Source organism: Stegodyphus dumicola, chromosome 7, assembly GCF_044657685.1.
Source record: "Stegodyphus dumicola isolate Sdum_Otavi_A_Nest chromosome 7, ASM4465768v1".
Lineage (NCBI taxonomy): Eukaryota > Metazoa > Arthropoda > Arachnida > Araneae > Eresidae > Stegodyphus > Stegodyphus dumicola.
In genome coordinates, this window is record NC_140774.1 from 77,116,782 (window position 1) to 77,128,829 (window position 12,048).

Genomic DNA, 12,048 nt, shown 5'->3' on the forward strand with positions numbered 1-12,048 from the left:
GAAAACTATTTGATTTGTATTCATGATATTTATAATGACGAGGAATTTCATTTAAATCATATCAAAGACGGAGTACATCGAGATGAAATGCTACATTTAGTAAGGAATTATAAGCCGAATAAAATAAAAACATCTGCCCTGAAGATAACGATAGTGTTGACAGATCAACTTCCAGTTCATTGCGTGCTGCGACGTCCCCCCCCCCCGGCAGAGCAGCGTGAAATTGATAAACAGATTTTGGAATGGTTAGAGAAACAAAGGATATGCCTTTATCCATTTTTTGTAGCAATTCCACTTTTTGTTTGATGGACATCAAAATATACTTTCGTTTTCTAGATCCTTTGGGAGCTCCAGCATCAGAAATTCTATTTGACATAATCGAAAGTTCAAGCTTACTTTTATAAAATTGCTCTTACAGTCTGCAAAAAATAATAAGCCGGATCCAATTCGAAGATTAAGGAACAATGCAATCATCAACATTAACTGAAATAGATAATTAGATAATTTTAGCTTATACCGTCCGTTACACATTAAACGCGCACGCGAAAAAGTATTCTGCGCTTGCGCAAACGCATATGCGCAGTCGTAAAGATCTTGCGCGCATGCGTAACCACCTATGCGCATGCGTCAATGCGGCGCATGCGCAGATAGATTTTAGCTTTGAGGTCCGAATTAACGACTTTTGACTGTATAAAATATATAAAATTTATATATAAAAAAAATCATCTTTAAAGGAAATAGAATTTTAAATGAATTTTGTTACATATATTTCAGTTAAAACTTGATATGGCCATTCAGTTATTAACCATTCAGTTATTAAAGGATGGTTACAGCCAAAAATGTCATGGAGAAAACAACGCAAGGTGAAAACGTTATAGTACAAAACATTGTGGAGGAAAAGAAAGCAAAGAGAAAAAGTCCCAGTTCTAAACCATCATAGTACAAAATATCACCTCGAAAATAAAATGTATAAAAAACTTCGCTGTTTAAAAACATCATTGTTGCAAATATCAAAAGGAGAGATTAAAGCACCTACAAATCATCACAGGAATGTGTTTTTCACGCTTTAAAAGCTGTAAATCCAAATTTGCATAACAATTTGCAAGTGCAAGAAGGGAAAAGGGATATTTTTACTTTTATATTTCAAATTTTACATTAAGTAATAAATTTTTGGTGAAAACGTAAATTACGTTACAAGACTATCAGATTAAAAATGTGAGAGAAAATAATTTGTTAATTAATTAAACTATTTTTTATATAGGTAACCTTATGCAGTCACTTATCTTTCTTTTTTTAATCTTTTTTAGACTGTTTTGCCAGAAAAATTATCAGTAGAATTTAATAAAAAATTATTTATTAACAACCTTTATTAGTTAACTATTTAAGTTTAAAATTTTAAATGCTATAAACAGCATTGATTTTCTACTTATTTTCAGTTTTTAAATGCTTAAGTTTCCTTCTTACATTTCCTTCTTACAGCAAGTTATCATCATACGATGATTTGTAGGTGCTTTTTTTCCACCATGATATTTTTGACAACTCTGTTTTTGAACAGTGAAATTTCTGAACCGATTTATTTTCAATGATGATATTCTGTACTACAATGTTTTAGAACTGGGATGTTTTCTCTTTGCTTTCTTTTCTACCACAATTTTTTGTACCACTACGTTTTCACCTTGCATAGTTTTCTCGAAGATTTTTTCTTCCACAATGTATTCGGCAGACACTGTTAAGGACAAAGCAAGAATCATACAGTTTTCTGCTTTAAACTTTGAACAACCAGCTTTGAACATGGCTTAAAGAAATTGACCAAAGTTTGAAATTATAGCCTCTGTTTCAAATTTAATGATTTTTTTATATGATGTTTTTGGTAGATGAAAGGTTTACTTTACTAGAGTTTAACAGTACAATTCTTAAAAACTATACTTTAATATTAGTATCATCAATAGAATGCAATTAAAAACACCTGTGGAGATTTCTGTGCATAACACAAATAAAACAAGCAATTTCACAAAGAAGTAAAATTATTGGCTGATCTTTGGTGGTGGTGTGTGTGATTATGGCAAAGCCTCGAGGGCTATCTGCCTAAGAGGAGGGATGCCTTCGTGGAGGACTTTCTAAGGGAAACTGGCTCATATACACGTTACACATGGGGAAAACCACGAAAACACCCATGCAGCCAGCCCGTTCGCGGGATTCGAACCTCGGACCGAACTACCAGTGTTCAGCGACTTTACCGCTCGGCCGCTGGTGGGCCGGCTGATCTTTGGAATATGGTAACTGGTAGTTTGGCCACATTTTGGAGGCGATAAAGGTTACTACCAAGGACTTTGGTAATAATGTGAGAAGTACTTAGTTCCGATTACACATTATTTTGTGTGAGGGAAATGAGAGATCATGAGATATGTCATGTGACATTAATGGACGAATTACAGTTCTTTAATCGGAAAAAGGGGGGCAATTTGGAAAACTGTAGTACTATATTATTTTGTATTAAGCTTCATTGTGTGTTGTGTGAAATAGTGGAAGTGTGCGTGCCACGTAATGAAGATTCTGAAGATTAGGTAAGTTAGTATTTTTAATCATTTGAGGATATTATTTTTATGCATTGTTCTAAATGTAAGGAGTAAATAAATTAATATGATATTATTGGAAAACTGTTATTAGCAATGATTTAGTTTAAAGTAATTAGGATTGTAATCTAATTTTTATTAATTTAATGTATGTGCTTATTTATATTTTAAGTAGTGTTTTTTAATTTAATTATATTTTAATTTAATGATCGTGATTTTGTGAGTTATATGTTTGTAGTATTTTGGAATACGTTTGAGTAGAACATGTTGAGTATTTTCATGCTTTTTCGTGAAATTTTTCTAATTTATGAGAAAAAAGCAGTGTACATGGATATAGTGAAGAGTGTGCGCAATGCCATTTTTGTGCAATTCTGGGATGTTTTTTTAAGTAAAAATAAGTCAACGTGTACATGGTTTAGTGATATTTTAATTAAATGATAGTTATTTTGTGAATTTTATGTTTGTAGGAATTTGGTATACGTTTCAGTTGAAGTAAATGTGCATGGAAATAATTTAAATATTTGACACTAAGTATTTGTAACCATTTATAATGTTTGCGGTATGAATTCGTTGGTGACGTTTATAATATAATAGATAATTTAGAGGTAAAAGTTTTTGGATATTTTATTTATTTTATACGTGGAAATGTTCATCCTTGGAAAGGGTATATACTTTTTCGCGATCATGTAATTTCATATATGTGCTTTTTACAGAGTTTAAAGATTCACAGAATTTTTTTGCATTTTCGTGCAAATTTTTGTAATTTATGAGAAAATAGCAGTGTAGATGGATAAAGTTAAAAGTGTGTGCAATGCCATTTTTGTGCAATTCTGGGATGTTTTTTTAAGTAAAAATAAGTCGACGTGCAAATGGTTTATGTGTATGTGCTATTCTGAAAAAGGCGCAAGGAGTTTGCGATTGTGCACTTTTTCCCAATTTTGCAGTTAATATTTGTCATGATTAAGCAGTTTTGTTACATAAAATTTCTAGCATAAGTGTAATTCGGCTAGTAGATTGTTGGAAAAAGTGTTCAGTAAATAAAAAGAAAAGAAACATGTCTTTACTTCGTGAAGACAAAATGGCGGCGAAAAAAAAAAATAGAGGGTTGCTGTAGCAGAGTTGGTCGCCAAATTTTCGCCAAAAAATCGCCAAGTTACCATAATCTAAAGATCAACCAAATTATTTAACACTGAGAAACAAATGGTAATTTTAATACTCGGATTTGTTTTTACTTTTATGATGGAAAAAAGCATATATATTCTCTTCTATGATATAGTTGTAAAAGGCTTCATTTTATCATTAGAACCAACATTAATAATCACATAACATTCAGCTATTAAAAACAATTATACATGAAAAAATTTATGATCCATGGAAAGATTATATATCCTTTTTTACAGATATTTTATTCTGGAGTCATAATAATGGTTTTAGAAAGTTCATGAAATTTATAAAAAAAAAATTTTTTTAATTTAAAAAAAAAATCAGACTTTTGTTAATAAGATGCAGGAATATATTTAATATAATAATTATTATTATTTACTACCTTGAAATCTTTAAAAAATGTTAGTACCCAACTTTGCCTTAAAATTAAGGTTGTGAGAAAATTACACTTACTATATTCTTATAGAGCACTTCTGTCTGAGAGTACATATTAAAAAGTGTACTATACCAAATTATTGTTAAAAGACTTGAATCAAATCAAATTAATATAAATCAAATGTACATTTTTATATAGAAATTTTATTTTCTAAAAGAATTTTAGGCTAATCTTTGGAATATGGTAACAGGTAGTTTGGCGACATTTATGTAAGGCGATAAAGGTTACTAGCTAGGACTTTAGCAGTGTACATGGATAAAGTCAAGAGTGCGCGGAATGCCATTTTTGTGCAATTCTGGGATTTTTTTTTAAGTGAAAATAGGTTGACGTATACATGGATGATACCGTGTATGAGCAATTCTTAAAAATGCGGCAAGCAGTGGACGATTCTGCACTTTCTCCCAATTTCGCACCTAATCTTCGTCATGATTAAGCACTTTTGTTCCATAAAAGTTCTAGCATAAGCATAATTCGGCTAGCAGATTGTTGGAAAAAAATGTTGATTAAAAAAAAAAAAGATGCCTTTTCTTCGTGAAAACAAAATGGCGTCCAAAAACAAACTAGCAGGTTGCTGTAGCAGGGCTGGTCGCCAAATTTTCGCCAAGTTACCATAATCCAAAAATTAACCGAATTTTATTCATTTGCTAATCTATAAAATCACTATATGCTTCACAAAAGCCCCTATTCAACAAAATGGTCACTCATGTTCAACCTAAAAATCACACTGTCCCTGGCTTTGTATAGTATTTGGGGGGTAAAGTTCAGAATCACACACTTATTTGTTTGGCGCTTTTTAGATGAGTAAAAAGAATTGGATTTTTGTCAATTTTCTTTGGCTTTTTAAGTGAAAATAGGTTGATGTGTACATGGATAAAATCGAAGGAGTGCATAATGCCATTTTTGTGCAATTCTGGGATTTTTTTTTAAGTGAAAATAGATTGATGTGTACATGGATACCAAGTATGTGCAATTCTTAAAAATGCACCAAGCAGTGAGTGATTCTGCACTTTCCCTGTGTTTTGAGCTCTTACCTATGCCAACCCTTTGAAGGACAGCAAGAAGTTTACCAAGGCATGTACTTTGGCACAATAACTAATAAAAAGTTACTGACCTTTGCCTTAAATAATAGATAAGATTGTTTAATATATAGTATCGAATTCTTATTTAACTCTGCTATAACCTAAATTCCTCAGACAACTTGTTATGTGAACAGGCAAGAGATAGCTATACAAAATCCTCATAGCCTCTTTTACAACCTTTCTGAAATTTTCTGAAGAATTCAAAATTGCAGAAGGTTAACTGGTCACAAATTCCCCTAGAGTTGAAGTATGCCCTCTTTAAGGAAATATTCTTTTACGGGAAACTTCTTTGCAAAAAATTAGGGTTGGTACCAGGGTTGTGGAGTCGGAGTCATGGAGTTGGGCAGATTTTGGGGTACAAGGAGTCGGAGCTGAAGTCACTAAAAACAGGTCGACTCCGACTCCAGTTTTTGTTGGACAGTTTGAATTTGAAATGAAATTTAAATGAATTGGAAAAAATTAATGACAAGCTGAGTTATTATTTTTATTTATGAACTATATACATTAATAAATAGTTATTTTCTATTTTATTGGCATATTAATAAATAAATATAAGGGAGGAGGATGGATTAATATTTGTAATTAGTGATTAAACATTCATTTAGTTACAAATCTCACTGGTAAATTTAGGCAAGCAGCAATAGCAGCAAGAACTTCTAAAATTAATGGCATTCTTAGGAAGCGAGCAGGAAAAGGAGCAATTATTGATCTAGCAACGCGATAAGGAAGTACATATTTGATGATAAAGATGTTGTTAAGAACTTTTTTAGAAGATGTAGATAACCCTAATGTTTCACTAACAGAAAGACTGTGGAATGATCTTACAGAATTGGAAACCCTTCTTTCTAGATGGTATACAGTCACAAAAAAGCTGTAATCTGAAGAATTGACAGGAGGTGAGAATGGAAGAATGTGATGTTTGTTTTTTTCTGAAATGGAGGGTTTATTGCAAAAGAAATTATTTCTTCAATGACGAAAAGAGAAACTAGTTTGCTAGACAATGAGATCTTGCTGGATTCAATATATGTAGATCCGAAACACCGAATTTTCTTGGATGGCGAACAAATTAAAAAGGCAAAGAAAGCCATCTATGAACTTTCATTAAGAATGAAATTATTCTCAGAACAACTGGAGAATTCGAAACAGGACAGTCCAACTGCAGACATTGCAACCGAGTCTCTATCTTCCTCTTCCAAAGATGAATTAGATTTTGAGAAATATTTTTGGATAATATTGAAAAGGCTAAGCGAATGAAAATAAAGAACCAAGAGCCCTTAGATATAAAAATGAAAAAATAGAAACAAGATTTCTACACGGCCTTTGAAGAAATAGAGAAACATGATTGCGCTTGCAAGACACCTCTTTTAGAACTTATAAAAATCTATCCTAAAAAGTAGCCCTAACAGTAACAGCTCTTCCTCCTACTCAAGTTAGTGTGGAAAGACTCTTCTCCGCTCTGAAGTTTATCAAATCGGATCTATGGCCCTCCAACAAAGAAGGTTCTTGTCGAAGCTATACTGTTTCTTAGAAATAACTAATGCCAGTTTTTCCATTTCATAATAAATGCTAATTAATATAAATAATTTGTTATGCCATCAATTTTTTTTTTCCTGTAGCATCTATTACTTCTTTTATATTAAAAAAATAAACTGTAACTCATGTGTATATGTTTACACTTATATATATATGAGGGAGTCAGAGTCGGAGTCATCAGGAGACAGAGTCTGTCATTTTCCCTACCGACTCCACAGCCCTGATTGGTACCATTTGTAAGCTTTAGAGTTCTTTGTTTGACGGGTGGAAAGGGAGAAGAAATCATTGTAATCTCGAGTGAAATTTTGGCCATTATAGTATTTTATCTACAAAACAAAGCAAAACTATCCATATATAAAATTCATACTTAAAACAGAAATCACAAATTATTTCTAACTTCCTATTTTTCAGATGATACTAACAGTAACAGCTCTTCCTCCTACTCAAGTTAGTGTGGAAAGACTCTTCTCAGCTCTGAAGTTTATCAAATCGGATCTATGGCCCTCCAACAAAGAAGGTCTTGTCGAAGTTATACTGTTTCTTAGAAATAACTAATGCCAGTTTTTCCATTTCATAATAAATGCTAATTAATATAAATAATTTGTTATGCCATCTTTTTTTTTCCTGTAGCATCTATTACTTCTTTTATATTAAAAAAATAAACTGTAACTCATGTGTATATGTTTACATATATATATATATATGAGGGAGTCAGAGTCGGAGTCATCAGGAGACAGAGTCTGTCATTTTCCCTACCGACTCCACAGCCCTGATTGGTACCATTTGTAAGCTTTAGAGTTCTTTGTTTGACGAGTGGAAAGGGAGAAGAAATCATTGTAATCTCGAGTGAAATTTTGGCCATTATAGTATTTTATCTACAAAACAAAGCAAAACTATCCATATATAAAATTCATACTTAAAACAGAAATCACAAATTATTTCTAACTTCCTATTTTTTAGATAATACTAAATCAAAAATATAATTACAGTAAAATGCATAATAAAGTTTATTAAATATTAGATTGCATACCATTAATGGGCTTAATTATTTATATTCATGATAAATAAATAAATAAAGATGTATCATTAAAGTATGTGAAATAACATGTTAAATGATAAATAAGGACATCTCATACAGTTTTGTAATACTGTGAAATCATACCATTCATTAAATGAATACTATAAATTACGATCATACTTAGAGTGAAATTAACAACTATACAATTACAATGATTTCTTCCTAAGATGATCACTCATGTTATTAGTTGATCTTCTGTGGCTTGTTTGTCGTACACAATATGATCACTGGCAATGTTCAATACCAATGTTCTGCATTTTCAGAAATATTGGTCCCTTTCAGATAAGATATTGTTGGAGAGATGATTGCTGCACTAAGCTTTGCACATGCTGGAATGTTGCATATAAATTATTAAAAATGATGACATAATCTAAAAATATTTTAAGGATTAATATACAGCAGACAAGGGATATTAATATAGAAAAAAAGCTCTTTAAAAGAATATCTTTCATGTGGCCCTTTGGAGAAAACAGTATCTATACAGTTAATCTGTCAGCAATATTTTTAATATTAACATTTAATCCTCATGTTTTTAGTTTGAGTTTCCTTTAGCCAGAGTTTGATTGCATGAATATGACAAAGCACAGGGAAGAGAAAGATAAAGATATATTTATAGAGTTTTTAATGACTACTGATGAATTATTTTTGGAGATATTTAGTCTAGAGCTTTTTTTCTTCTTTAATTTATGATTGATAAGTAGTAAAATTTTTACTATATAATTCATTTCCCAGTTTCTATCATCTTTTTTCCCACAAAGCATAGAAAGAATAAAATTGTACACTTGTCAAAAGTATAATTCAACTCTTTTAAGATGATTACCACAGAAAGATGCCAGTATTTCTATAAACATCACCTCTCTTGAGTGATCTCCACAGAAGCCCAAAATCATCTAGAACCCTAAATGTTCATCTTGGTGGCATGTCATTGAATATTCGTTTCTTAAAAAATATGCTAAGATTTTTGCAAGTGCTACAGTAATGAGAATTTGAAATGATAATACTGTACCTGTATTCTGAATATACAAATTTTGTACTGCTGCTTCAGTTCCCATACTATGAGAAAATCCTCCAGTAGGAAAAGCTTCAAAGAAAAAATATATATAAGTTACAGGCAAGATTTCAATTTCAATTTTCATAAATTTTGGTTATGCAGGCTGCAGCAAAAAAAATCCCAGATTTCATAAATAAATTAGATATCATGCATAATTTTATTTCACAGTTGTGAAGAATAAAATTTACCATTTTGTTTCCCACATGTACCAGGAAATAAACATTTGTATGATTCCAAAAATGTACACACAGGACACACATCAAGTGTATCAATGATTATTCTACACAAAATATTATCAGTCTCTGATCTCACTCCAAGGTCTCATTCCATGGCCAATCCATTCCCTCTGATCTTTCACCTTGCGATTTCTTTCTGTGAATACCTCTGTAGGCAAAGTTTACTAAGGAAGGCCAAGAACAACCAATAATCTGAAAGATTCTATTGGATAAGATATTTTGGCAACACCATCAGTTATGACTATGATGATAATGCAGAACTTCAAAAATGCAAGTCATCATTTGAACGATATAATTTTCAAAGCAAACTGAAATATCATATAAAATTATGAATTATTGACCATTATTGATTTCGACAGAAATGGTATACATATTGTTTGTTGCAGCCGTCGAATGCATTGGTACATTTTGCAATTGAGGAACAAAATAGTAAAACCTGTTCTTTCCAACTGTGAAATATAATTTTGCGTAACATCTCTCATTGCTTTGTTATTTACATATAAATTCAGAAGCGATTCTGACACACTGTATACTTTATAAAATTAACTTCCAGAAACATCTTATCTTAAAGATAAAAATATATTAGCAGATGAATTAAACAAGTTAACAATTGAATTTGGAAGAAAATGGCAGAAATTATAGGAAACACTTAAAAGAAATTTATAAGGACAGAACATAGAATTCTTAACTATTTTACTGCATTATTACAGACACAGCTGAATATATAAATTAAGTTTTTTATTCAAATTATGATAATTACGCTAAGTTTTGGGCATAAATTGAGAAAACAAAAATTCCCTTGAGTTTTTAGTTAAGACTTGTGATTGCAATCACGACAGAAACTATTGGCAGCTCTAAAAATTGTAAACTAAATCAGCAAAGGTTTCAGTCAGGGTAACCAAATGTTTTTCTATACTGCTTTATCAAAATCTGTCCCTGATTTCTTAAACTTTTGGTGAACATCTGGTTTTAATTAATAGTTTTATATACTGTTAAATTTTCCATAAGGTACTTAAGTTTCAGAAAACTCAAAAGGTTTTATTACTATTTACCATTTAAGGTTGCTGATGCAAATGCTGCCTTAAACACCACAAATTCAACATATTTGAAGTAAAATTAGAAAAATATTACATACAATTACTTAATTTATAATTTTACAATATGCTTTTTCTGTGCACAGCTTAGTGTTACATTAGATTTACAAAGTGGAGAAGACAAATTCTTTTAAAGCATAGGTATATGTAAATGCAACTGCACTTCATAATTCTTTATTCTTGGTAAAATTATATGTTTAAATTACTATTTAGTTTTACACTCATTTCTTAATTATTATTTTAGCATTAATTGAAACAATGATTCACATTAAATACATTTTGTATTTATTTATATTTATTATAACAAGCCAAAAGAAATAAACACAAAAGTCAATTCAAGAATTATGAATTTTTATATAATAACTATGCAGAATAAATATGAATTTGAGAATAAATTTACATTTCAATTATTTCTTGGATTTTAAAATATTAGTTCTTAATTCCATTCTGCAGAAAATTACATGACAGTAAAAAGAATAATCCCCCGATTATGGTAACTTGGCGAGCCAACCCTGCTACAGCAACCTTCTAGTTTTTTTTTTTTTTTTGGACGCCATTTTGTTTTCACGGTTTTTTTTTTTTTTTTTTTTTTTTCCTTTTCTCAACATTTTTTTCCAACAATCTGCTAGCCGAATTACGCTTATGCTAGAGCTTTTATGGAACAAAAGTGCTTAATCATGACGAAGATTAGGTGCGAAATTGGGAGAAAGTGCAAAATCGCCCACTGCTTGCCGCGTTTTTAAGAATTGCACATACACGGTATCCATATACACGTCGACCTATTTTCACTTAAAAAAACATCCCAGAATTGCACAAAAATGGCATTGCGCACACTCTTGACTTTATCCACGTACAATGCTAAAGTCCTAGCTAGTAACCTTTATCGCCTTACCAAAATATCGCCAAACTACCTTAACCTGTCATTTAGTGGTATTATTGTCAAGGAAAGAGGTTAGATTAATTGAATACACAAATCACACAAGGATTATCTGCAGGGTAGAAACAACCACATAGTCAACCCGTTCGCGTGCGATTAAATCTAAGTCGATATCCCAGTACTCAGCCACTGGCGGGATCTTCTCGCAGAAAGAGACTTAACATATATTATTATATTGATTATATTATAGAACAACTTTAAATTTTTATTTCTATATTATACTAAAATATCTAAAAAAAAATAACTATAACAAATTACTAAAAGCTACAAAAATACCGCTGTCACAAATCTGCAAGATTGTGTACATATCGTCCCTTTCCATATCTGAAGATCCAAGTAAATTACAGCTATAAAACTTGATACGTACTCAGTTTTTAAAAATTAAGATAGGTCAAAGACACCTCCATGTTTTGTATCTGCTAAGTCTTTCTGCCCGCAGGGTGGAACATAAGTCCTATAAAAAGAAAAGAGTTGGAAAAGTTTTTAATAAGCTTTTATTTCAAAAGCATCAGAAAAATAATTTATCATAGAGTTTAATAAGAACAAGCAATTAATTAATTTTCTTTTTAAAGGTGATCTACAGTTCACTTTTAGAGGAATATATAATGAATAATAATACTGTTGGATAAAACTGTTTTTACTCGAAATCCAACTTCGTTTAATTTACATTGTATTAACGTAACTGCTACTTTATCTAGAATAGTGCTTCTAAAAAGAAACAGGATGGTTTAAATGAGACTCCTAACGGGACTCTGAAAGAACTGGAATATTGGTGTCAAAATATGGTATGAGAGAAACACCGGGGCTCCTGCGACAAGCTGACCCTTGCTAAGCTGATGTCTTTCGGGACCCAAATGTCAAGAAAGT

General features: G+C 31.1%; 1 protein-coding gene across 1 annotated transcript in view; it reads right to left on the bottom strand.

Moving 5' to 3' along the window:
- The window catches only part of LOC118193892 (uncharacterized), a 48,049-nt gene extending 36,462 nt beyond the window's left edge, over positions 1-11,587 (bottom strand). The window contains exons 1-2 of the mRNA XM_085820505.1: positions 11,458-11,587; positions 8,870-8,944 (exon numbers count right to left, since the gene is read on the bottom strand). Coding sequence (XP_085676631.1) covers positions 8,870-8,944; positions 11,458-11,503 — 121 coding nt within the window. The 5' untranslated portion in view covers positions 11,504-11,587. The remainder of the gene's footprint in view (positions 1-8,869; positions 8,945-11,457) is intronic.
- Positions 11,588-12,048: the final 461 nt, after the last annotated feature.